The sequence below is a fragment of the Myotis yumanensis genome, unplaced genomic scaffold (genome assembly GCF_028538775.1).
Source record: "Myotis yumanensis isolate MYYU_CA2020_CCGP unplaced genomic scaffold, mMyoYum1.0.hap1 SCAF_13, whole genome shotgun sequence".
Classification (NCBI taxonomy): domain Eukaryota; kingdom Metazoa; phylum Chordata; class Mammalia; order Chiroptera; family Vespertilionidae; genus Myotis; species Myotis yumanensis.
The window spans coordinates 5,707,923-5,734,477 of NW_027223764.1; the positions used below are offsets into that span (position 1 = coordinate 5,707,923).

The window sequence follows — 26,555 nt, forward strand, 5'->3', positions numbered from 1 at the left end:
AGCTGTTGTATAATACAGTTCTAGATTTAGGAGCTGGCAATGATTTGACAACCTTGCTTTCACGGTTATCAGACTTGTAGATGGTTCTGTGCGTTTTTACAGTACCCTGGTCAGACTGCAGTTAGGCATCCTGTAGGGAGAAATGGCTGCTCTGCTGTCAGTTTTTAAGGGTCTCAAATGGTTAGCTGAAAGGGGTCTTTTCTCTTTATTTCATTTTTATCTCAGCTCAACTACTACGGAAACAGTGGTTTTTCCTAAAAATGATTTATTGATATCTGAAAACATTCTTCTTTTTTTTCAGAATAGTGGTGCTTTTAATTTAGTAAGACTGAAAATGTCAGGAAATTGTGATACATTCCTAAACTCTAAAGAAGATAGCCCTTAGAATGGTCACAGTTCTGATCTGTTTACATATGTTTGTAGTGGCTTACTTCTTAAAACACAACTAATTCTGATTAGAACAAGGAGACAAAAAGTTGAAAATTTTCTCAAAGCAAGAGAGAATTTCAGAATTGGTATATCATTATTGATTTCACCAATAACAGTTTTTATGCATGGTGAATTTCTTTATTATGCCAGGTAGATAAGTTTGTCTTTATTTCTCTTTTTATATTCAGTTATTTTTCTTCACCTTTAATTGGAGGACATGTTAAAGAGAGAGGAGGTAAAACAAATTTAGTTAATTGATCTCTGTCAGATTGGGTCGAGAGGGCAAATATGAATCAGTGGTAAACAAAAAATCACTAAAGAATTTCATTTAACCATATATTATTCTATTTTACTAGAGGCCCAGTGCACGAAATTGCACTTCGGGGGGGGGGGTGTCCCTCAGCCTGGCCTGCACCCTCTCGCAGTCTGGAAGCCCACGGGGGATGTCAGACTGACAGCTTAGGCCCGCTCTTAAGCCAGCAGTCAGACATCCTTAGCACTGCCTCGGAGGCAGGAGAGGCTCCCGCCACTGCTGCTGCGCTTGACAGCTGTGAGCCCGGCTTCTGGCTGAGCAGTGCTCCACCTATGGGAACGCACTGATCTCCAGTGGGCAACTCCTGCATTGAGTGTCTGCCCCCTGGTGGTCAGTGCACATCATAGCGACTGGTTGTCCTGCCCTTCGGTCAGTTTGCATATTACCTTTTTATAGGATAAGTTCATGTTACTGTCTTTCCTTAATGCTAAGGAATATTTTAATATCTTTAAAATTGAAATGTTTTACAGTAAATATATATAAATGTAGTGCTCTTTTTCTCCACCTACCCCAAATGTTTATTGAAATTAGTGGTGTATCATAACAATAAATGATAAAATCCAGATCTTTGGTAATTCTTATCATTTAAGCAATTGATTCTCCTATTTCTTGTCTGATTGTTTGAATGCCATACTGCTGGGCTTTTAATTTTTTATTTGAGTACATTATTTATGTAAAGTTTAACTTGTTGGTTTCTAGGCAGTCTTTCAGGTTATAAATAGTTTTAAACTTTTTCTGAGGTAAGTGTGGATTCACAAGCAGTTGTAAGAAATAACACAGAGATCTTATTTACCCTTGATCCAATTTTCCCCAGTGGTGACACCTTGTATAATTATTGTAGAATATCATGACCAGAAAGTGGGCATTGATACAATCCATTGACCTTGTTCAGAATTCACATTCTTTACAGGCATCTGTGTGTGCGTATTTAGTTCTTTGCAATTTATCACACGTGTAGATTCATGTGCCCACTACTATAGTTAAGATATGGAGCAAGTCATTACTTGACTTCTCATATTGCCCTTTTATAAGCATGCCCATCTCTCTCCTGTCTCTGCTCTCCCTCCCCAAGTCCTTAGCCCCTGGCAACCACTAATCTATTCTTCATCTCTGTAATTTTGTCATTTCAAGAATCCCATATAATAAAAAGCTAATATGCTAATTAGACCAAACAGCAGAACAACCGTCCGGACGACCTTCCGGACAAAGCCGGGGCTGTGAGGGCCTACCCTTGCATGAATTTCATGCATCGGGCCTCTAGTGTTATATAAATAGAATCTTACAGTATGTAAACTCTGTGATCAACAGTTTTCATTCAGCAACATTCCCTTGCGATCCATCCAAGTTGTGTGTGTCAGCAGTTTATTTCTTTTTATTGCCGAGCAGTATCCTGTGGTATGGCAGGCTATATATTGATTCTAATTAGTTATCAGCCCTAAACTGATTATTTCAGGGCTAGAGGCTCTCTTTTAATCATCTTTGTATCCCCAATCACTAGTATGATTCCTGGTACATAGTGGATATTAATAAATGCTTGATAAGTGAATTTATTGCTATATAGTTTTATTCTGCTTAGAAGTAGGAAACTGTTTTACCAGGGTGGTTCTGTTGTCAGTAGGCCATATATGCCTTAGGTCAGAGATGTCAAAGAAACCATATTAAATATTAACTTTTAAAAATACTTATACTGAAATTTGATGGGGAATTTGTTGCCATTTTATTGTAGGAGAAACAATGACTCAATTTTCCAGATCATCGTAATCTGTGTTTTCTTTTTAAGTCAGAGAAAGGGCTTTGCTAGTATGTGTTCTTTCCTTAAGAACAGTAACAAGTTTGTGAGCTCAGAAGCATCCTTTATATCAAACTTGAAATGCTCCTGAGGGACGGTTCTTTACCTGCAGAAGGCCCTAGAAATGACGTGAGTGCAATGCTCGCTTTCCTTTGTCCTAGGGAGTGTCGGCGGTCTTCAGGGGTGTGGCGAGCCAAAACGTCTAGAAACTGAAGCTTCTACTGGACCACAGCTGAGCTCCCTGAACCTCTCTTCTCCTTTTGACCTGAACTTCCCCCTGCCAGGAGAGAAGGGCCCTGCGTGCCTTGTGAAGGTAAACCTTTCACAGACGGGACATTGACATAGACGTGTTCTGTGTCTCGGGAATTAAAATGGAAAATTCTTAGCGTTTGTGTTAGTTTCCTATTGCAAACTTGGTGGCTTAAAAGAATACAAATGTACCCAGGCTTTTAGATGAGAAGTCCGACATGGACCTTCCTGGGGAAATCCCGTGTCGGGGGCTGCGTTTCTTTCCAGAGGATCTGTTTTTGTTTGTTTGTTTGTTTGTATTTTTCCTGTTACTGTTTCTACAGGTACCCACCTTCTGGGTTTGTGGTCCCCTCCTCCATCTTCATAGCCAGCAACAGTGCATCTCTCTGACCACTTTCCTTTTTTTTTTTTTTATAATACCCGAGGATATTTTTCCATTGATTTTTAGAGAGAGTGGAAGAGAGAAATACCTATCGATGTGAGAGAAACACATCGATTGGTGCCTCCTGCACAAGTCCCGACCAGAGCCCAGGCTGGGGAGGACCCTGCAACCAAGGTCTGTGCCCTTTATCAAAATCGAACTCAGGACACTTCGGTCTGCAGGCCAAAGCTCTATCCACTGAGCCAAACCAGCCAGGGCTGACCATTTTTTCATAGTCACATCTGACCGTAGGTAGGAAAGATTCTCCAACTTTAAGGCACCGTGTTATCAAATTAGGTCCACCCACGTAATCCAGGGTAATTTCCCCATCTCCAGTTCCTTAATTTATGCAAGTCACTTCTGCTTTTAAAAATAACATATTCACAGACTTCAGGGATTCGGGGGGGACATCTTTGGGAGGTCCATTTTTCTGTCTACCATAGCATTCTTAAAGAATATTTCATTTTGGCCAAGGTGGCTCGGTTGAGTATTGACCCATGAACCAAGAGGTGGGCCCATGCCCAGGTTGCAGGCTCAGTCCCCAGTGGGGGGTGTGCAGGAGGCAGCTGATGGATGTTTCTCTCTCATCTGTGTTTCTATCTCTATCTCCTTTTCCGTCTCTCTAAAATCAATAAAAATATATTTTTTTAAAAGTATTTGTCAGAAGTGGAACAATATTTTAATTCGTGTCTATTCCCTTCCTATATTGTTTCTAACTTTCTAATACTATTTTCACCATTCTTCTCTTACCAAAATCCATTTCTCATTTGCATTTAAAATAGAAGAAAAAAATTTTAATAGCTCCCATATCTTGCTTATCCCCTTTTTAATCCTGATAAGTGAACAAGTGATACAAGTTTCAGAAATGATCGATGAGAATACATTTTTATTTGTTGTGGTTTTAACTTTAATGACACGTATGTAACACGAGGACCACAATCCCAGTATTTTTCCTGCCATACTTATATCGGGTGTCACCAAGGGGGCTTTGATAGTTATTAAAGACCATCATGGCGTACAACTTTGAAGGTTGGTTTTTTTATAGTGAAAGACCTCATGGCCAATCTGAGTTTTTTGTTAACCTCTTAATCCTGTGTTTTGTTTCTCCTTCTTTGGGTACGGGTGGTAGATTTTGAGATTGTGCATGTTTCTGGTTTTAGTTGGAAACTAGAGGCCCAGTGCATGAATTCGTGCACCAGTGGTGTCCCTTGGCCTGGCCTGCAGGGATCGGGCCACAACTGGCTCTCCAACATCTCCCAAGGGTCTCGAATTGCGAGAGGGCACAGGCCAGGCCAAGGGACCCCACCGGTGCATGATCGGGGCCAGGGAGGGACCACAGGAGGGCTCCAGGGCGTATCCGGCCTGTCTCACTCAGTCCTGATTGGCCAGACCCCAGCAGCAAGCTAACCTACTGGTCAGAGCATCTGCCCCCTGGTGGTCAGTGTACATCATAGCGACTGTTTGAATGATCGGACGGTTGGAGGGACAATTAGCATATTAGGCTTTTATATATATAGATCGTCCTTGCGGGGAAGCCTCTCCTTTGTAGTGTGCTCTATTGAAGACATGTTGGTCTGGGATCAGGGTTCCCCCTTTTACTTCACTTATTTGCTAACTAGAAGAATGACTTCAGGCAAGCACTTGACCTCCCTTGGTCTCAATTTATGAAACAAAAGAGTTCCACTTTCTCTAAAGTTCTATGAAATTATTACTTTATTTCAAGACTGATATCTTACACTTCGTTGGTGTTATTTAGTCCTAACAACACAATGTCATGTGGCCTCTTATTAGGTCTATGAAGATGGGGATTGTTTCAAAGTAAATGATGTTCTTGAGTTGTATGGCATCCTCTCTGTGGATCCTGTGCTAAGTATACTGAACAATGATGAAAGGTGAGACTTTTGTTCTTTTTTTGTGGGGGGCGGATAACTAATAATTAGCAGGGTAGAGAAGAATAAATTTTCTGCACAGTGAATAATAGGTACCTGATGGCTTTTGAGAAAAAGACCCAGGTTTTGAGACCCTCTGTGACATTTGATGTTCCAGCTGGTAGCTCGGGAAAGAGTCTGTTCTGAAATGCCCTAGTGAGTAGCCAGACTATATCCCGTTGAGTCAGGTGACAGCACACTGAGTACAGACATTGCTCTGCTTGAAGAAAAGAATGAGTACGTGTGTCATAACATGATCCATCCAGCCTGAGGTCCGTGAGGTGACAAAGGGGAGCCATTTTCTCGTTTTTTAAGATCTACAGGTAGAACTTGTTCTTGGCTTAAATTCTCATTTTTTTCAGAGATGTACGTTATCGTTACATCTCTGTAACGGGCGTATCTGTGAGTTGAAGCGCTGTCCCTCTCCGCAGGGACGCCGCGTCACTCCTGGATCCGATGGAATGCACAGACACAGCCGAAGAACAGAGAGTGCACAGTCCTCCTGCTTCGCTAGTGCCAAGAATTCATGTGGTTTTAGCCCAGAAGTTGCAACACATCAACCCACTGTTGCCGGTCTCCCTTAATAAAGAGGAGAGCAAAACCTGTAAGTGTAAGTGACCCCGAGATGTCCCCATGTGTCGGGAGCTACGTGTGACGTGTGCTCGTGGGGAACTGAGTCAGCAGGGTCTTGTTCCTCGAATGGCCACTGTTTCTTTGCCCCATTGTCCTTTAGGTTAATTAATTCTCTTCGTTAAAGTCTTGACACGTATACTGACTTGTAGTGGGGTTGTTGCGCAGTTATCTTTTAACCTAAAACACTCGAGAGGAACTGGTATGTTTATTCTGAATCTGGTCTCCTTTCCTTCTCCAGTTGTTTCAAGCTTCATGTCCGAATTGTCTCCAGTCAGAGCAGAATTGCTTGGGTTTCTCACACATGCCCTTTTGGGAGATAGTTTGGCTGCTGAATACCTTATATTACATCTCATCTCTACAGTGTAAGTGCTATATTCCTGGTGGGGATTGCGAGAGTTGGTGCTTTGTTAAAAGGGGGGAAGAGCAGGAAGGTTTCTGAGGATTTCATCATCAAGTCATTTTTATTTGTTCAGTGTAATGAGTGTTACACCAAATTAACGACAAAGTCCTTTTTCCACCTCTTCTCAGTTTCACATTGAGCACTTTGATGTTCTCTTTCAATTTAAGAGCTGATCCTGTGTAATAAAGAGCTAATATGCTAATTAGACTGAACAGTAGAATGACCATCTGGACGACCTTCCAGACGAGGCTTTGAGAGCTGAGCTCCTTGCACGAGTTTCATGCATTGGGACTTTAGTATCAGATAAAGGACATGGCTGATGAGTAAAATGAACTGTTTTATCCTTTTTGTATTCGTTATTCCCTAACAGTCAATGAGGTCTGTTGAGTGCACATCTAACTCAGATGTGGATGTGAGCACCCCTTGCTTTCACGTCACTATAGTTCTTTGTTTTCTGGTTTCAAAAGTAATATGTGTGTGGGGGGGAAAAAAGTAGTATGTGTGCCTTCAAGAGCATAAAGAGGAAAATAGAAATAATCTATAATCTCACCATTTAGAGATCATCTGTTATTAACACATTTTGGTACATGTTCTTGTCATTATTTTTGTTTACATTTATATACATTTCTGCATAGAACTCAGTTGTAATCTAAACACAGATCCATACCTTGCTCTTATCATTTAATATCTATTAAACATTATCCCGTCATAATACTTTTTTTGAGGATTTTTCTTTTCATTGTTTTCTTTAGAGAGAGTGGAAGGAAGGGAGGGAGGGAAGACGGGAGGGAGAGAAATATTGATGTGAGAGAGACACATCAATTGGTTGCCTCCTGCACCCACCCCGACTTGGGCTGGGGATTGAACCTGCAACTCAGGCATGTCCTTGACTGGGAATCAAACCCTTGATCCTTCAGTCCATGGGCTGACGATGCTCTTAACCACTTGAGCAAAATCAGCCAGGGCCATTTATTTCTAGATGAACTTTTTAATGGCTGTACAATATTTCATTGTAGACAGTTGTACTGTTTCTCTAAATGCTAGGTTTTCCTATTTTTTCTCTATTTTGAACTATACCACAGTAAACATCTCTGTGCTGTAAGTCTTTGCTCGTATAGAATTTGACACAGTGATATGTAATGGTTGCAAGCACAGACTCTGGAACCAAACACCTGTGTTCAAATCCTAGCTCTTCTACTTCCTGGCTATGTAAACTCGGTCTTATTACCTAAACTTTTTCATCTGTAAAACAAAGGAATAGTCCCTACTTCAGAGTGTTTAAATGAGAGGATTAAATGAGAAAGCATTTAAGCACTCAGAACAGTCCCTGGCACATAATCAGCACTCATGTAAGTATTGGCTGTTATTTTTACTGCTGTTATTCTGATAAGTAAAATAAATCTTTCGTGATACCATTAAGCTAATTTTCCCATGTTTGCTTTTTGATGGAAATCACCTGAGTATCTTATTGGTTAATATCTTTTTTTTTTCTAGATATACAAGAAGAGACGTTCTTCCACTAGGAAAATTTACGGTTAACTTGAGTGGTTGCCCACGGAATAGTACCTTCACAGAACACTTGTATCGAATTATTCAACATCTTGTTCCAGCAGTAAGATTATTATAAATACATATTACAGATCTGAGCACACTTGAAAAATCCATCTAAATGTCTTTCATTCAGCCCAAATATTTATCTTTGAGGTTTTAGTAGGTGTCTTTACAAGGAAGCAAGGCCGGCCGGACTCTATAACTTAAAATGTACTCACCCCTAAACATTCACTTTTGTTGCCTTAGCAGCAATTTCTGTAAATGTAACAATGAGCCCAATTGCAGTTACTCGCTCAGAATTGTACTCTCAGTTGAGGCCATGTGCTTGTGGAATTTGGTATCCTTTGTGCCTCTGAACACCTGCCTCTTTAATATCTTGTTCACAACAGGCCGAGTGTGAGTAACCTGCTCATGTGGCGCAGGGCCATCTTTGGGCTCACAGCCATCTTTTGTTTGGACAAGATGCTGCTCTTAACGGTGGTTTGCTTGTGTCTATATTGTGGCCTCCCTCCCTCATTTTCTTTGACGTCAACGAAGCCAAAGTACAAAAGTCTCTCCATTTTGAAAATATACCTTATCTCTTCTTCGACATCCTTCTCCCGCACCCCCCCCCCCCCCCCAACACTGCCGCTTAGGGAGGGAGACAGAGAGCAGATGGGAGTGAAGAGCGGGTCAGAGGGCGCTGGGGCGTGGGCTCTGGGAGATGGGTGAGGAGGCAGGTGCAGCCGGGTGGAGCGAGTAATGAGACCGCTCAGTGTGCTCTGCTCCTTGGTTTTTCTTGAAGCAGTTTATTCAAGAATCTGTAGGATATGAATGAATATGGTTTAAATTCAGGGAGCATAGAGGGAAACTAGGCTTTTCTCTCCCTATCTTGATGAGTAAATAAACATTTTATTTTCCGTTTAGTTGCCCTGTGCACTTAAGCTGCTGGATATTTGTTTTTGGTTGTCTGGTAAAATAAGAATCTTTAAGAATACTGAGCAAGACAGTTGAGAATAAAGCAGCTCAGAGTCAGTGAAATTATTTTTTAGGATGTGGATAATCGTTTTTGCTTAAAAGGGCTCAAGAAAACATGAGATTCCTCTTGGGAGTTGATAGGTTCTTTCCATATAAACACGGTGTTTAACTCCAAATATATGTTTTCTTAAAGCAGGAAACTTAGTTCCTTGCTCATTAAAAAATTTCTCTTTGCAGTCTTTTCGTCTGCAGATGACTATAGAGAACATGAACCATTTGAAATTCATTCCCCACAAAGACTATACAGCCAATCGCTTGGTCAGTGGGCTCCTCCAGCTACCCAGCAACACTTCCCTTGTAATTGATGAAACTCTCCTGGAGCAAGGCCAGCTTGACACCCCAGGTACGTACGTGGGTGTTTCCCTTCCATTTGTAACCTCCTGTCAAAGCCAGATCTGGTAATGACTTCTTAAAAGAATAACTAAACAAATTGACATCTCAGAAATATTTAAAGTAAAGGCTTGCCATATGAATTTAAAGCATATAGTATAAGTATAAATTGTGTACGTCCACTATATGTTGTTATAATTATATGAAAATTTACAGTTTAGACCAAATTAACAATGATAGAACATTAAGTGAATAGCTTTAAAGATAAAAAGAGGTTTCGCCGAAACTGGTTTGGCTCAGTGGATAGAGCGTCGGCCTGCGGACTGAAGGGTCCCAGGTTCGATTCCGGTCAAGGGCATGTACCTGGGTTGCGGGCACATCCCCAGTGGGGAGTGTGCAGGAGGCAGCTGATCGATGTTTCTCTCTCGTCGATGTTTCTAACTCTCTATCTCTCTCCCTTCCTCTCTGTAAAAAATCAATAAAATATATTTAAAAAAAAAAAAAAGATAAAAAGAGGTTTTGCCTTTAGTCATATATTATCTTTAAAAAAAGTCTAGAAAAGATGTAATAAAACATTTTTTACTGCCCAATATGAAGTTTAAAATGTTTATTTCAAAGCATCTCTGAAAAAGTAAAAAGCTTAGTAGATCATATGGTTTGCACTGAGCCCAGTTATGGAGCATTATAAAATTACAAGGGCCCGGCTAGTGTGGCGCAGTGGTTGAGCTTCGACCCAGGAACCAAGAGGTCACTGGTTTGATCCCCCGTCAGGGCACATGCCCAGGTTGTGGGCTCGATCTCCAGTAGCAGGCGGGAAGGAGGCAGCTAATTAATGATGTCCCTCTCTCATCGATGTTTCTATTTATCCCTCTCCCTTCCTCTCTTTCTAAAAATCAATAATATAAAAAAATGTCTTTTTTAAAAAATATATATATTTTATTGATTTTTTACAGAGAGGAAGAGAGAGGGATAGAGAGTTAGAAACATCAATGAGAGAGAAACATCGATCAGCTGCCTCCTGCACACTCCCTACTGGGGATGAGCCCACAACCAAGGTACATGCCCTTGACGGGAATCGAACCTGGGACCCTTGAGTCCGCAGGCTGATGCTCCATCCACTGAGCCAAACAGGTTAGGGCAAGAAATATCTTTTTTAAAAATAAAATTATAAAGAAGCAGATAGCTTGATGCTGGTGATAAGTTCAAGAGGAAAAGGGAATTAAAAACAATGTTGACTGGGTACACATATGGCAAAAGTGGATGGTAGCAAATCAGTAAAATTCTGTAACCTTATCCCTGTGGATAAATATAATTTTAGTTCTACCGTATTATTTTAGCCTTCTTGAACACACCACCTAGAAAGTAATCATACTTAATTGGGAACCTATTTTTTGCCTAATTGCATACCAGATGTTAGGTATCAGATACCATGTGAGAAGTATTACCTAATGAACACTTAGCTTAGTAAATTGGACAGTGCTTTCTATACTGTTTTAAAGCAGTAGAAGAAACCTCGTGTCTTATAATCAGTGTCAGCAAAACTAATTTGTTTAGGTGATTAAAATCAAATGACTGAAAAATTATTTTCCTGCTTTTCTAGGTGTTCATAATGTGACGGCCCTGAGCAACCTAATAACTTGGCAGAAGGTGGATTATGATTTCAGTTACCACCAAATGGAATTCCCCTGCAATATTAATGTTTTGATTACTTCGGAGGGGAGATCACTCCTACCCGTACGATGAGTTATTTTTAAATGGAGGGAGGTTATATTGGAAAGATATTCATATATTCTTTGTCTCTTGGTTACTGCATATTACTTCAAAATTGTAACTGCTGATTATTAATAAGGGAATTGATTATTTTGTTTCTGCCTTGGAATGAAAATCTTAGATCTACGAAGAATCAGTTATCAGCAAATCACAAGATAAGCAAAAAAAAGCTGTTGGGTAGTAGCTCCCACATCTAGGTATAGAAAGTAGAAGCTGTCAGTAACTTGCCTGATAAATATCCACACCTTTGTTCTTGCTGCCTCTATCCCATTGATTTCTGCCAATCTTATGTGCGAAGTATTTTAGAGTTCCTTTTAAAGTGTTCCTAATCCATTTGATGATGATTATTTTTTGCTTGATGGTGAAATTCTCTGGTAAATCATCAGTGTGACTGACAGCTCTCACTGATGGGAAATATGCTATTCAAAAGGCATCAAAGTTTCTGTGTATCATAAATCACATATGTTCACTTGTGATGTATGAGACAACTACCTGTGAATGAGGCTGAAATGGCCCTTGGTAAGTTTTCCGTGGGAAAGTGTGATTAAGATACAGATTACATATTCTGTGGTTAAGAAAACATCTAAAACATTTTAATTAGCTGCTTTTCAGACACTGGCGCTACCTTACGTGTTTGCTGATACTGGTGAGGAAACATAAGTAACCAAGAAAAGGCCAACTTTTGTAATTACTGTTGAGGTAGAGATTGTGTATGTAAATTAATGTGTAAAGTGACCTCCCCCCAATAATAAATAGTAGTTTTAATTCTCTTAGGGCCTGGTAGAGATGATGCATCTATTCTTCTGAAATTTTAGATTAATTTAAGAACTTGGAAAATACTGTGTACTATTTCTCTTTTTAGGCAGATTGCCAGATCCACCTACAGCCACAGCTTATTCCCCCAAACATGGAAGAGTACATGAACAGCCTTCTCTCAGCCGTGCTGCCTTCTGTGCTAAACAAGTTTCGCATTTACCTGACCCTTTTGAGGTTCCTGGATTATAGCATATCTGATGAAATAACCAAGGTATGTTTGGGATAAGATAAAGGATTTCCCTGTGTTGAATGAAAGTATTTAATCAATTTACATTTATTATATTTACTGATAAGGTAAGTTTGCCATTTGTTTTCTATGTCTTATATCTTTTTTGTTCGTCTCTTTCTCTGTTATTGTCTTGTGTTTGAAATAGATATTTCTTTTTTTTTTTAAATATTTTTTATTGATATTTTACAGACAGGAAGGGAGAAGGATAGAGAGTTAGAAACATCAATGAGAGAGAAACATCGATCAGCTGCCTCCTGCACACTCCCTACTGGGGATGTGCTCGCAACCAAGGTACATGCCCTTGACTGGAATCAAACCTGGGACCCTTGAGTCCGCAGGCTGATGCTCTATCCACTGAGCCAAACCGGTTAGGGCTAGATATTTCTTGTATACAATTTTAATTTCTATGTCTTTTATAATTTTTTTTCTTAGTTGCCTTGGGGGCTACAATTAACATCTTAACTCTTAACTGTAACCATCATTTGGGGATTAATGCCAATTTAATCACAGTAGTACACAGAAACTTCGTTCTCTTACAATTTCATTTTCTCCCTTTGTGCTTTATTATCATACAGATTACATCTTTATACACTCTATGCCCATCGACGTTCATAATTATTGGTCTATACAGTTGTCTTTTAATCAGAGGGAAAAGTTGCAGAAGAAAAGTCAGTTATACCGCCTTTTATATTTATTTGTATAGTTCCCTTTACCAGTGATCTTTATGTGCCTTCAAGTTACTTTGCAGTGTTGTTTTATTTCAGCTTGAAGAACTCTCTAAATATTCCTTGTAGGGCAGATCAGCTCATGACAAATTCTCTACGTTTTTTTGCTTATCTGGAAATGTCTTTCTTTCTCTTCCATTTCTGAAGACTGGTTTTTGCTGGATGTAGAATTCTTGATTTGTAGACTTTCTCTCAACCCTTTTGGGTTATTTAAAAAGCAATATGTCGCCTTAGCTGGTTTGGCTCAGTGGACAGAGCGTCGGCCTGCTGACCAAAGGTTCCCAGGTTCGATTCTGGTCAAGGGCACATGCCTGGGTTGTGGGCTCAGTCCAACATGCAGGAGGCAGCCAATCAATGATTCCCTCTCATCACTGCTGTTTCTATCTCTCTCTTCCTCTCCCTTCCTCTCTGAAATCAATAACAAAATATTTTCTTAAAAATAAAATCAAATAAAAAGCACTATGTCCTCCCACTGTCTTGTGGCCTTCATCATTTCTGATGAGAGGACCCTCTGTACACGAGTCATTTTTCTCTTGTTCTTTCAAGTTTCTCTCTGGCTTTTGACATTTTAACTGTGATGTGTCTAGGTGGGAATCTCTAAGTTTTTTCACTTGGAGTTGAGCATCTTGGATGTGCAGATTAATGCACATTTTGGGAAAGTTTTCAAGAAATTTGGTAAGTTATGAGACCATTGTTTCTTTAAGTTACTTTCTTCCCCCTTCCCTCTGGCACTCCCCTGTATAAATGTTGGCACCCTTAACGGTGGCCCACAAGCCTCATTCTTTTTGCTTGCCATTCCACAGACTGGATAATCTCAGTTGTCCTAACTTCAAGTTTGCTGAGTCTTTTTCTGCCTGCTCAAATTTGCTGTTGCCTTTCTAGCTAATTTTTAATTTGTTAATATTTTTCAACTTCAGAATTTCTATTTGCTTTTTAAAAAAATATTTTTTATTGATTTCAGAGGAGGGGAAGGGAAAAACAGAAACATCGATGAGAGAGAATCATTGAATGGCTGCCTCCTGCACACCCCCTCCCCCCCCGCCCCCGAGATTGTGCCCACAATCCGGGCATGTGACCTGACCAGGAATCAAACCATGATGTCCTGATTCATAGGTCAGTGCACAACCACTGAGCAACACTGGCTGGGCTCTATTTGTTCCTCACCTGAGGCTGTTTTTCCATTGATTTTTAGAGAGAGGGAAAGACAGAGAAATATCAATGTGAGAGAAACACATCAATTAGTTGCCTCCTGCACGCACCCTGACCAGGGCCCAGGCAGGGGAGGAGCCTGCAACCAAAGTATGTGCCCTTGACTAGAATTGAATCCGGGACCCTTCGGTCCACAGGTTGTCAGTGCTCTATCCACTGAGCCAAACTGGCTAGGGCTGGCTCTGTTTTCAAAGTAATTTCTATTGATATTTTCTATTTAGCAATACATCATTCTCATGTTTTCTCTTAGTTATTTATATGTGGTTTCCTGTAGTTCTTTGAATATATTTAAAATGGCTGGTTTCAAGTTTTTGTCTAGTAAGTCCAATATTTGAGTTTCTTCAAGGACAATTTCTATTAACTTTTTGTCCAATGAATGAGGTTGTACATTCTTATTTCTTTGTATGTCTCCTAATTTTTGTGTTGAAAACCAGATATCTATATGTATAAAAGCCAAGTGACCAGAATGACCGGTTGCTATGACACTGTGGCCTGCCAGCCAACCTCCTACGGCCCCTCCCCCCAGCCGGCCCAACCCCAACCATGCACAAATTGGTGCACTGAGCCTCTAGTTTTAAATAATATAATGTGACAACTCTGCTGACAGATTCCCTCCCTCTCTAGGGTTTGTTGTTCTATAATGACTTTCTGAATCCTATAGTTTGGTTGTATGTGGGCACTGAAGTCTGCCCTCGTAACTCAGTGGTCACTCAATGAATGGATAGAAATTTAATTTCCCTAGATGCCTATTAGCAATACTTCTCCCAATCTAAGTCCTGTATCCATGTTGGGGTAAGCCTTCAACACTCAGCCATGCAGATTACAACTGCTCTATCCTTCCTTCATTTTCTGCTTGCATAGAGACTCAAGGTTATTCCGAGGTGAGAGCTTAGGGCCTGCTCTCATCTGAGCATGCACACAGACCTGTGCAAGCACGTGACCTTCTAAATCCTTAGGAATTGATTTATATAGCTATCGAGCACACACACACATATGGACATCTCATTCCCTGTTTTTCCTTTTAAGGAATTTGGCTAGCCAGTGCCCGAGGCAGCCAAGATGTTCAATAATTGCTTCTGATTTTTTTAAAAATGCCCTGGGAGAAGAGCTGTTCACACTGGGCAAGCCCCATGTCAGGTTAAAGACAACCTTACAGAGGGGTTCTTCCAGGGAACCACCAGTCAAATGATAATTCCTGAATGGTGCTTTGGGAGACCTCAAGCCCCACTACCTCTTCAGTGGTTGCCAGGCGGGACATTCTCAGGGCTGTCTGGAGGTGGGGTGAGGGTGGGGAACAGAGCAAGTTAAAATTCCTCAAAGCTCAGTGTTCTTACTGCCTTTCTTGAGTAATGCTCCTCAGATTGCTACAAGCCTCTGGTTAATTTCCAGAGCTTTGATGAAGCTGATTTTGACCATTTTTACTAGAGTTCTTATTCCCTTTAATGGAATTTTCTGAGGTCCTTGTTCTGCCATTTTTACTGACATCATCTTCCCTGTGTTTACAGGCATGTTTGCCTGATCTTATTTTGTTTGGAATACTTTCATCAGTAACATTATTTATATGTATTAAGTTTGGTTCTCAATCATTTCATCCATGTTATCTAATTTTTCTAAAAAGCAGGGCTGACTTCATTTTTACACCAGTCAAGGGACCATGTTAGTTTTCTTTTCCCTATTAAATGCAAATGTCATTTCCTCTTGATAAAGGCAGTTGAAGATGACTTTGTGGAAATGCGCAAGAATGACCCTCAGAGCATCACTGCTGACGATCTCCACCAGCTGCTCATTGTCGCTCGGTGAGTAGGACATGTCCATAATTGCTTAACGTAAGCTATGAATAAAGCCCCTAGTTTATAGAAATGAACTTTTTCCTTTTAAAAACCCTTGTGAAGTGGCTCATTGAAGTGAAATTGCATTTGGCCGGTGATCACTTCAGTGGAACCAGGCATGCTTCTCAAAGTGAGTCATCTCCCAAATTTGACTTAAAGGATTGATTCCTTTGTAGACATCGAACTTGGTTCTTGACCTCTATGTGGCCCTGCCACAGGTCTTGTTCCTAAACTAGTATTCCTAGGTCTAGACTTAAATTTGTTTCTTATCTCAAACCAGGTTTCTGTCTCTCAGTGCTGGTCAGACAACACTGTCAAGAGAACGATGGCTAAGAGCAAAGCAGCTTGAGTCTTTGAGAAGAACTAGGCTTCAACAGCAGAAGTGTGTGAATGGAAATGAACTTTAAACATCTGATACCTTTCGAAGAGTAATGAGCAAATTACAGCCACATTCTTGTAAAATGCAAGTATCATTTATACCATTGTTTTGTAGATACTTTGTATTAAAAACCAAGGACTTTTCCTGAAATCAAGCCTGGTAACATCTGAAGTTTATATAATATTCAGTAAGGGCTTTTACCTTACTGATTTTATGGAGCTTTTGGAGTTTGTTTTATAATTATATAAATTAGTAATGTACAAAACTGTATTTGATATTAAAAGTTTAATATTGATAACATTGCTGCTTATACCATTTCCTTAGCTGAAGCTAAGTTATAGGCCAGACTTTGTTCATATGAAAATAGTTGCAATTCCATTCGGGAATTGTTCACTTAAGATTTTTTACGTCTTTCCAATTAACAGTGGATCTGAATGTGTTTTGTGATCACATGTTTGGGAAATGATACTATAGAATTTCACATGATTTCCCAAACATTTGACCACAGAAGCTTTTTTTTCTACTTAACAGTTGTTAATCTGCAACACTAGTCTTTAACGTGGCAGTGGTTCCCATACTTTTAGAGTTCATGGACCAGTAATATTTCCCCAAATTTTGGGATGGACAAGGCTGCCAAGTTATCTGAAAGAAATCACTGTATTATTACATTTTTTTTCTGAGGACAATCTTAAAACAAGATAGTTCTTTAAGTGGAATAAATGTAGCTTTCTAAAAAAAATACTCCATTGTCCTTATTTTTCTCATTTCACCCCAGTACATTTGGGAACCACTGTTTTATGGCACTCACTTAAGGAAATTCTACCCTACTAAGTTGTTTTTCCTAATTAATTTTAAGAAATGTCTTCTTTAGGAAAAAGGTTTTTAATTCTTTTCCTAATGTCATTTACTTGCTTTGATGATTGTATTAGATTTTGAACTTTATTAGATTAACTAACATTATCTGCTCGTCTAGAACACCATGATAAAACTAAGTAGGCTTTCCCCAGACCAATTACAGTTCTAACATACAGTAAGTTTTCAAATGAACAAAAACATCATTGTTCATAGTATAATTGTGGCTCCCAGAATATTTGGAGAGGTTAGAACATCACTTAAGCTGTGGTTATACATAATTATTTTTAGTCAGTGACTTACCTAGTTGGAAACATTAATGGTTCAGTTAAATGATTCCTTAAATTCCACCCCCAGGTCTAAATTGACATTGTTAACCAAGGAAACAGGGTGAGCCTTGAAAATCAAGGAATTTATTATGCCTAGCAAACGGGATTATTAGTTTAACTTTTCCTAAACTCAAATCTATTTTTTATAAACTAATCAGTTTATATTTAGTATTCTAACTGGTTTTCATTTTTATAACTGGTAGACTAGACCATCCTTGAACTTTTAGGAAATGAAACCTCACCTGGATTTGTGGGAATAAAATTCAAGAGATTAGTTACTGTGTGTTTATTGTGCCAATGTGAACTGTGGTTTACCAAAGAGAAGTACTAAGTAGCTTGGTCTGGCAGAGAAGTTCCCTTGAAAGGAAAACCCTTCCAGAGAACTGAAGCTCTTCCCATGTGCCCTGCGTGGAGATGCTGTGCCCTCAGACTCCAGTGAGCAGGTAGGAGAGAGAACCCTCGGCTTCAGAAACCCTTTCCTCCCTTGCTATATACACGTGGACATTAAAGTTGTCAATCTAACGTGATTTTAACCCTATTTTTGAATCACCAGAAAACTAAATGAATATTATAGAAAACTTACCTTGCTTACAAATTCTTTAATCCCATTCAAAAATCAAACCCTTATCCTTAAAATGTTATTCAAGGAATTCTCATACATTGTCACTTTAAATTACAATGTTATTTATTTTTTAAATAGCCACAAGATTTGACACTTCACACACACACAAAAAATATACCACTAATAAATAACAAGTGGAAATACTTAGCAAAGTTACAACAGACTTAATGTTTAGCTGAGAATCACATCAACAGAGTAAGGCTCTAAAGATACCAGACAAACCAGTATTTGTTTGGAATAAAGTAGCTTTCTTAATGTATGGGCTATAGAAGAGTTTCCATGTGGTCAGGGTTATGGTCATAAAACCAATTTTAACACAACTGTGCTTCAGACTAAGTTTCAATAGTCTACACAAGATGTTAAGGAATGCCCCCTTCAAAAGAATTACCAATATCCGGTAAATGTACATTCTTACCTGAAAATACCAAAATTAATAGGTGCTGGTATTCAGATCTGATGTCTCAGGTTTTATGACTGACATATCTTAATGCTCCTAGACTTTGGGGTATACAGAGTGGCATAAAATTTAAAATTGTTTAAAATACAGGGAAAATTAAGATCCAATGGGCATACATTTCTTAACTATGCCAGTAACCCTCAATTCTTCATAGGGAATGGTTAAGCCATCAAAACAAAACCAAGTTTTTTATATTCAAATGCTTTTCCATATTAGTAACACTTTTAAAGTCACTAAAAACAAAATGTATTTACCTTATAGAGCAGTGATTCCCCAAAGTGGGCGCTACCGCCCCCCGGTGGGCACTGCAGCGATCCAGGGGGGCGGTGATGGCCACAGGTGCATTTGGGGGCGATGAGTAACTGCTATTAAAATTTTAAAAAAATTAATTTCCAGGGGCTGAGTAATATTTTTTCTGGAAAGGGGGCGGCAGGCCAAATAAGTTTGGGAACCACTGTTGTAGAGGTAATACACAGAAATATACTGAGAAAAATGTTATAAAAAATGCTAACCCCCTCAATGTAGGCATGACCATCCTTTATGTGTCTACTTCATACACTCAACAGCTCCCCCCGCCCACTCAAAAAAAAAAAAAAAAAGGTTCAGGTACAGGTTATTATACCCCAAAGTAATCTATTCCTGAATTACATTCAAAGAGACAAACAGCTCTGTAGTGTTTAGCTACTTAGGTCTACACACTCTAGGATGCTGCACCTCTGTTGTCCTGACTCTCAAATTTGGAAATCTGCTCAAGTTCATATTCCTTTTAAAACCTTTCCCAGTAAACAGAATGTATGATCCCTAAATTCAGAGTCAGTGCGGGTTAAAATAGCCTCATATGTGAAACTTTTTTTTTATTAAAAGCCATAGGATTGTGGCTAAAAACTAAATCTGAATTATTCGCGTCTGGCATTGTGTAAACATATTTTTAAGTTCATTTTGCTGGACTTCATTAACCACTTCAGGTTCTGCAGGGCTCTTTTGAACCTTTGCCACTGCAAAGCTTATCCCCTGGGTTAACCCGGCTTGGGTAATATTAGCAACCTGGACCATGGAGCTCCGAATCTTTGCAAAGGGAGAGACGGCTCTGCTGCTGCTCTCCGAAGGAGAAGGAGTTACATGAAGCTCTGTCTCAAGTTCAAGCATGCTGGATCCAGAGCCGGGGGTCTTCTGAGATATAACTGAATGCACTGGTTCGACAGACAAAAACTGTGGGCCTGTTGCAGAAAAACATACATCTAATTGAGATGGTCGAGAAGGTATGTGTTCCGTTGATTCAGATTGGGTTTCTTCATTGGAAACTTGATTGGTGGTTTGACTTCCTTCCTCACTAGCCTGCTGAGAAACACATCTGGTTTCGGACAGTTGGGCCATTTTGTTGTGTGCCTCTTGTACAAACCGGTGGCAGTAAATATCCATAGGCTTGGCAGAGCCAGGCAGTATGTGTATATTATCAGCAGAAGGACTTTTTTTTAAAGGAGACTCACAGCCTTTTCCAAACTCACTTCCATGAGCAGCAATAGTAATATCTGAAGGAGCATGAATGCTAACATCAGTATTGCTAATAGATTGGGATCTGCCTAATCGAGGTGCTGAAGCAATAATGCCACAACTAGGAAGAACATAGTCTATTGGCCCCACGTTCTCTAGAGAATTAGTTAGCTGCCTGTCCTCATCAGACTTGGAATTTGTAAGGAATTCATCAGAGTGGTAGGAGTCATTATCTGAAGACATTTCCCCATCAGACTCTGCCTGGACTGTATTATCCATCACACCTGTGTTTTCCATGGTTTCAAGACTACTATCTGATTTCCAAAGATTTACTTTTAAGTTTGGTTTCAGAAAATTAACTTTCATTTCAGGTTTTGCAAAGTTTCCCAGCCTTCGTAAATTGCCAATATTTACATTGGATTTGGTCTGTTTCACTTTTTGATTTAGAGATGAAAATTTGCTCATTAAAAACTTTTTTCCCTGGGCCAGAGACCCTTGGTTTTGAGATCTGATGCCAATTATGTCTTCATGAGGTTTACTGCTCTTCCTACAAAGTAGAAGAGAGAAAAGTTAATTTCCCATGTAATTCAGCATACCATTTCCAATTACTGAAAACTGCACATTGCTAATTGAGAAACTAAGATAACCCCTTGGAGTTGACACTAGAAGAGAATGTCCAATAGAAATAGACAAGCTGTAGGTGTCACTGAAAACAGCCACATTAAAAATGTGAAATGAATTTTAATAGTATTTTATTTAAACCCAATATAGATAAAACATTGTCATTTGAGCTTAGAGTCACTATGGAAAAATAGTGAATGAGGTGTGTTTTTTGTGCCGAGTCTCTGAAACAGCCAGGGGGTAGGTTTTACAGGAGAGCAGCCCTTAATGACACTGGAACGTTGTTCCAGGCGCTGAGTGGAAACGGGGGTCGGGCTGTGTGACTTCAACCCCAGTCCCACACACAGGCCAGAGACATCTCCCACAGGCGCTCTGTCCTCACCTTCCTCAAGCAAGCCACCAGGAGCAACCCAGAGCCACCCTGTGGAAACCACCACATCAGCATTTTAATTCTGCTTGGTGACATTCTTTCTGGTAATTGGATTAATCGTGTTGAGTTCTTTTGGACCAAACCATTTGTCTTTGGAGTTACCACTGCTGCTGCATGTTTCCTTTCAGCTGGGTTCTCCTAGGCATGCAGAGAGGAGCAGGCAGCGGAGGAAGGGAGGGAGGGAAGCCTCCCAACAGTTGCCTCAGCCCATGTTTTTGTGCAAAAACAAACAACCAAAAACCCACACCCAAAACGCAGACTAATCACCTTTCAGAGGCTCCACATCCACAATCTAAAGGACGGCAAAATCACTGGTTGTAAGTGGGAATCTTACCGTAACTAGAGCTGTCTACACACATTCCAATTTGGCTGCATTCGGGGGGGCGGGGGGGGGGGGGGATTCAGATAACCCACTGGGAACATATTTTTAAAAATTTGGGACATTGAACATAACTTAGTGGTTTCTCCCTTGGCATCTCTCACGACAGGTACAAATGAGAAAAAATAAGTTGTGCTATTCATCACACATATCTTGAATGTTTGACTTGGTGGTCATGTGGGATTACTGGTCATGAGACTTTTGTAAAAATTGTAACATCAAAGACAACAGAAACAATATTCTCTACTAACAAAAGACTGAACAATTTTTTTCTAGATGACCAAAGGACTCTCTTCTCTAGTGGAATGTGGACCATGAACCTGCTCATTAGATGGAAAGCTCACAAATTTAAATGTAAAATAATCTGTTTACAGGCATTCTTTCCCAAATTAAGTAACCTCGTGTTTAAAGCATAGTGGCTAGTTTCTCTACAAAGTTATTTAAATTGAAATGCTCCCCTCTTAAGTATATTTTAAGAGTTTAAAAATATATTACTTGTGGCCATAATTTTAACAAAAAGTTTTACCTTTAATCCAGAAATTTGAAACTTCTCTCTCTAAATACCAACTCATTACTCTAATGCGACCCCTCCCCCCCACCTGTGCAAATATTTTTAAAGATGACTCTGGATAATAATGTCTTTATTCATGAGAGAAAATCAAAATAGGGTACTCACCTCTCAAGTTTTTTCTCGATTATAGGCACATCCAGTCCCATGGCTTGCTTGGTGATCTGCAGCATCTCTGCAATGCACTGAAGGGTATCTGAAACCCAAATAGAACTGCTGCCACTTTCTCCAGAAACATACTAAAAAGTAGCAGTTCTAACTCAGAACCCTAAATGAAATTTGTGGTCTTTCAGTTAAAATCAAACTTATTTGCTTCAATTTACAGAAAACTGCTCCTTATTCATTACTTCCCCCACTAATTCAGTGTTGTAAAACCAATTTTAACAAAAGAGTAAGTAAAGAGCAAAGGAACCAAATCAATTGGAATTAAAGTGCTAGATGCCGAGGGTAATAGCTGTGAACCAGACAGACACGGTCCCTGACTACTACCCACACGAGGCATATATGGTGGGAAAGCCCGCATCCATACGGCCACACAGGATTCCCATTATAGCTTCCCTCGCCCCAAACCATCATCAGTTCAGATCATCTATCTCCCTGTGCTGCTGAGAACAAAGTTGCTATTTCCCTGGATCGTTTAGTTGGTGATGGTATGTACTGCCCCCAATTCCATTTGTGCTTAGAAGAGCAGATCAAAAGTTTACACTCAGTAATTTCATCTCCTTACCTTTTCCATCCTCTTCTGGATTGCGCATTACAGCTCTCAATGTGTGGAAATAGCCACTTGTTTCTTTGTATCTGTAGTGCAGCCGCATACAGGAGAACTTTGGCTTACCAAAAAGAGTAGGTTCAGGACCTAAAGACCAGAGGAGTTCATGTGTAAATCTTTCACATAACCTTTACTTTCCTCTGTCTTCAAAAGACCAACACATCATTCCATTGGGCTATTTAGCACATTTCCCTCACAATCTAAACAAGCACACAAGCTTAGTGTGAGTTTGGTTTGATGAAATAAATACTAGCACTTCAGCCTCAAATATGTAAACTTTCTTGATCTCTGGTTTAATCTTCGCAAGATAATAAAATAAAAACTTACTATTGGATTATATTCATCACTAATCTCTAAAGCAGGGGTCCTCAAACTTTTTAAACAGGGGGCCAGTTCACTGTCCCTCAGACCATCGGAGGGCCGGACTATAGTTTAAAAAAAACTATGAACGAATTCCTATGCACACTGCACATATCTTATTTTGAAGTAAAAAAAAAAAACAAAACGGGAACAAATACAATATTTGTATTTGCATGTGGCCCGTGGGCCGTAGTTTGAGGACCCCTGCTCTAAATAGAAGGGAGACCTACAAAATACGACTGGGAATACCCCTCTCTGGTTCTAGTAAGATGCTATGCCAGTTGCATAAACAACTTGACCTACTCTTGGAAGAAACAGTATTTGCTTTCTATGACTTGATTAGTATCTTTAAATTTACCTATTTCTATTTTTTCCAGGTCTTCTAGACTTAGTCGTTGATACTGGTTTACTTTATCAACTTCATCATCATAACTAGATAAAGGAAAAGGGATTAAAAAATTATTCAAATCAAAAGCATATTTATCTTATAGCTGAAGTATAATAGTACCAACTACTGTGCAGTTAAAATCTGTAGCACAATACACAGTTAAATATTTTTCAAAGTTAGATGTAATGAGATAACATACATAGTTCAATAGTTAAAAGAAAATCAGTTTATAGATCTTACACTAAAATTCACAGCAAAAATTTGTTTTATAAACATTTGAAAAAGAAAAAAAAAAAGAAACTTAAACCTTAACCTAAAAGGAAATTTAAAAATACAGAGACATGTATTCTGAAGCTATGTATTTGGGAATAATACAGCAGATAAATTATATCCAAATCAAGGAGGGAAAATCAACGTGATCAATGCCAATAGGCACCCAGGCCAATGACAAGAAAAAACAGTTCACACAAGGTGGGGGGAACCACCCTCAGTTCTGGCAAGGCTATGAAGAAGCACTTGCAATTCATCACTATAACCAAATGATAACCTTGCACACACAATTATCTGCACAAAGACAGCTGTATCATTCACAACAGCAAGACGAAACTACAAAAAAAGGGAATCCTTTTAATGCCCAACAATGGGAAATCATTTATGGCATAATAATAAGACAATGATATATGGTCACTAACAATAAAAATATGTGAAATACACCAAAACCTGGGATATAACTCTAAAAATCATTTTCAAATTTAAAAAAGGAAGTCTGATGTCACAGTTATGTAAGGTAAAGGGGTTCAATGACATTTCTTCAAAATAAAACCCAATTCTTAATTTCCTAAAATCGAAATTTACTCAGATTTTAAAACAATTTAAAGCTTTAAATCAATAAGCAACTTACTAGGCAACGTAGTAGGCAGAGTTAGAAAGCAGTAACAGCACATCCACATCTCTGTGAGTAGCATCAATGAGGCTAAACAAACATGACACAGGCAATTACATATTTTTACTTTCATCTAAATTTTTGCCAAGCTTATTTTTAAAGGAGAACCACTTGTGATAAAAGACAGGAGGGAGGGGGAATAATCAATGCATACATTTAATTTCAGAAGGTAGGACACAATCTATCCATTTAGATATTTAAAAAAGAATCTAGTTTGGGAGGGTGGAAGAAAGGGTGAGTTGAAGAGAGATGCCTTCTCACAGCCAAGGAGGAGGGGGAAATGGATAATGGGGGGAAAAGGGGAATTGGAAAGAAAGAAATGTGAAGTTTAGAAGGAAGAAATAGTCTAAATGACTTACTCTCATAACCTAATCTTCAAAATGACACTGCACAGTATTTTACTCTGCAGAATGCATCCTTGGAAAGGATTTTACATGATATTTGCCTAATAACAGCCTTTCCAAACAAAAGGTGGAAATTAATCTGGCTTTTCAGAATAGTCCCAAAAGTCTCTATACCAGTGATGGTGAACCTGTGACACGTGTGTCAGGTGACACGCGAACTCATTTTTTTGGTTGATTTTTCTTTGTTAAATGGCATTTAAATATATAAAATAAATATCAAAAGTATAAGTCTTTGTTTTACTATGGTTGCAAATATCAAAAAATTTCTGTATGTGACACGGCACCAGAGTTAAGTTAGGGTTTTTCAAAATGCTGACACACCGAGCTCAAAAGGTTCCCATCACTGCTCCATACGAATGCATATTCTGCCTGAGAATTACACACCTGTTTGCCTGTATATCAAAGTATTGTAAAACACCCTTTGCAGATGGAACTGGAGCCGAAGAACCCGTGCTGCCTGCGGAGAAAACTTTACCAACGTGCAGCACCTTGTTGTAGTGTAGCTAACAGTCAATCTAAAAGAACAAATTCGCGCCGAACCGGTTTGGCTCAGGGGATAGAGCATCCGCCTGCGACTGAGAGGTCCCGGGTTCAATTCCGGTCAAGGGCCTGTACCTGGGTTGTGGGCACATCCCCGGTGGGGGATGTGTAGGAGGCGGCTGATCGATGTTTCTCTCTCATGGATGTTTCTAACTCTCTCTCCCTTCCTCTCTGTGAAAAATCAATAAAATATACTTTAAAAAATAAATAAAATAACAAATTCTCAATTTTCGCCAAAAACGCAATGAGTGACATAAGATGCCGGGGCGTCATCAGTCCCAGACAAGAACCAGGGTCGGCTCTGGCCTGTACTTACGGGCACTCCGAAAAGCGTTGCTCCAGCCAAGCCACGAAAGTTACGTCACAAGACACTTGAACACGGAAATATTTTACTACTGGTGACAATATTTACATCAGTCAGGCGAGCCTCACACTGACTGCGCTGGATGCGGAGGAAAGGCGGCTCCGTCCTAGCGCTTCCGCCCCCGCCACAGGGGCCGGCCGTCCACCGGCCACACGAGCCAAACAAAACCGCACAGCAGTATGTGGAGGCCGATCACCGCCACAACGAGGGCGTAAAAGCTGCTGTCCTCAGGGGACATTAACAGGAGGCTTTGAAAAAGGACTATTTTAGAATAAAAATATAACGCCACCGGAGCTTTCAGCATGAGCCCTGCTAAAAGAAGAACCGTCTTCAGTATTGTCGTCAAGCGATCATGTTCAGCAACCAGGTCTGCGGCGCGGGCGGGCCGCGGGGCGGCGGGCAAAGGCTTGTAGGACCGCGGCATCTGGTCGGGGCGTCCGTTTGTCTGTCTCTCGAGGGGTCAAAGCGGTCAGAACCGCTGCACCCAAACCCACGCGTGAATCGTCTGCACCCAACTGCACTGCGTGCACCCGCTGCGCCACGTCCCGCCCCGGAACACGTCAAGGCGGGCCACTTCCGCTGCGCAGCGTCCAGTGCGCATGCGCAAGCCCGTTAGCCCCGCGGCTGGTTCCAGTGCGATACTTAAGGGGTTGCCAATAGCCATCAAGATAATTCTTAACCAACTTAGCCGCTTTGGCCTGCGGACTCAGGGTCCTGGGTTCAATTCTGGTCAAGGGCACATGCCCGGGTTGCAGGCTGTCCCCAGTAGGGGGCGGGCAGGAGGCAGCCAATGATTCCCTCTCATCTTTGATGTTTCTCTTCCTCTGAAATCAATAAAAATATATTTAAAAAATTTTTTTTAACCATTTGCAACACCATGATGGTCCTGAAAGCATTATGCTAAGCGAAGTAAGTCTGTCAGAAAAATATCATATGATCTCACTCACTTGTGGAATATAATGAACATAAACTGATGAACAAAAACAGATCCAGAGACAGAGAAGTATCGATCAGATGCTCA

General features: G+C 40.0%; 2 protein-coding genes across 5 annotated transcripts in view; one reads left to right on the forward strand and one right to left on the reverse strand.

The window, feature by feature from the left end:
• Positions 1-17,472, forward strand: part of MCMBP (minichromosome maintenance complex binding protein) — a 29,903-nt gene extending 12,431 nt beyond the window's left edge. For 2 of the 4 annotated variants that reach the window (XM_070432155.1, XM_070432156.1), the window contains exons 7-16: positions 2,693-2,844; positions 4,993-5,093; positions 5,561-5,739; positions 6,001-6,124; positions 7,657-7,774; positions 8,908-9,073; positions 10,661-10,794; positions 11,693-11,857; positions 15,517-15,605; positions 15,919-17,472. In XM_070432155.1, the coding sequence (XP_070288256.1) occupies positions 2,693-2,844; positions 4,993-5,093; positions 5,561-5,739; positions 6,001-6,124; positions 7,657-7,774; positions 8,908-9,073; positions 10,661-10,794; positions 11,693-11,857; positions 15,517-15,605; positions 15,919-16,045 (1,355 nt within the window). In that variant the 3' untranslated portion in view covers positions 16,046-17,472. The remainder of the gene's footprint in view (positions 1-2,692; positions 2,845-4,992; positions 5,094-5,560; positions 5,740-6,000; positions 6,125-7,656; positions 7,775-8,907; positions 9,074-10,660; positions 10,795-11,692; positions 11,858-15,516; positions 15,606-15,918) is intronic. The other 2 variants (XM_070432157.1, XM_070432158.1) reach the window with 1 other exon arrangement.
• A 386-nt stretch (positions 17,473-17,858) lies between these two features.
• INPP5F (inositol polyphosphate-5-phosphatase F) overlaps positions 17,859-26,555 on the reverse strand; it is a 60,479-nt gene continuing 51,782 nt past the window's right edge. The window contains exons 16-20 of the mRNA XM_070432154.1: positions 24,185-24,256; positions 23,254-23,327; positions 22,494-22,622; positions 21,875-21,962; positions 17,859-20,315 (exon numbers count right to left, since the gene is read on the reverse strand). Of these exons, the coding sequence (XP_070288255.1) occupies positions 19,163-20,315; positions 21,875-21,962; positions 22,494-22,622; positions 23,254-23,327; positions 24,185-24,256 (1,516 nt within the window). The 3' untranslated portion in view covers positions 17,859-19,162. The remainder of the gene's footprint in view (positions 20,316-21,874; positions 21,963-22,493; positions 22,623-23,253; positions 23,328-24,184; positions 24,257-26,555) is intronic.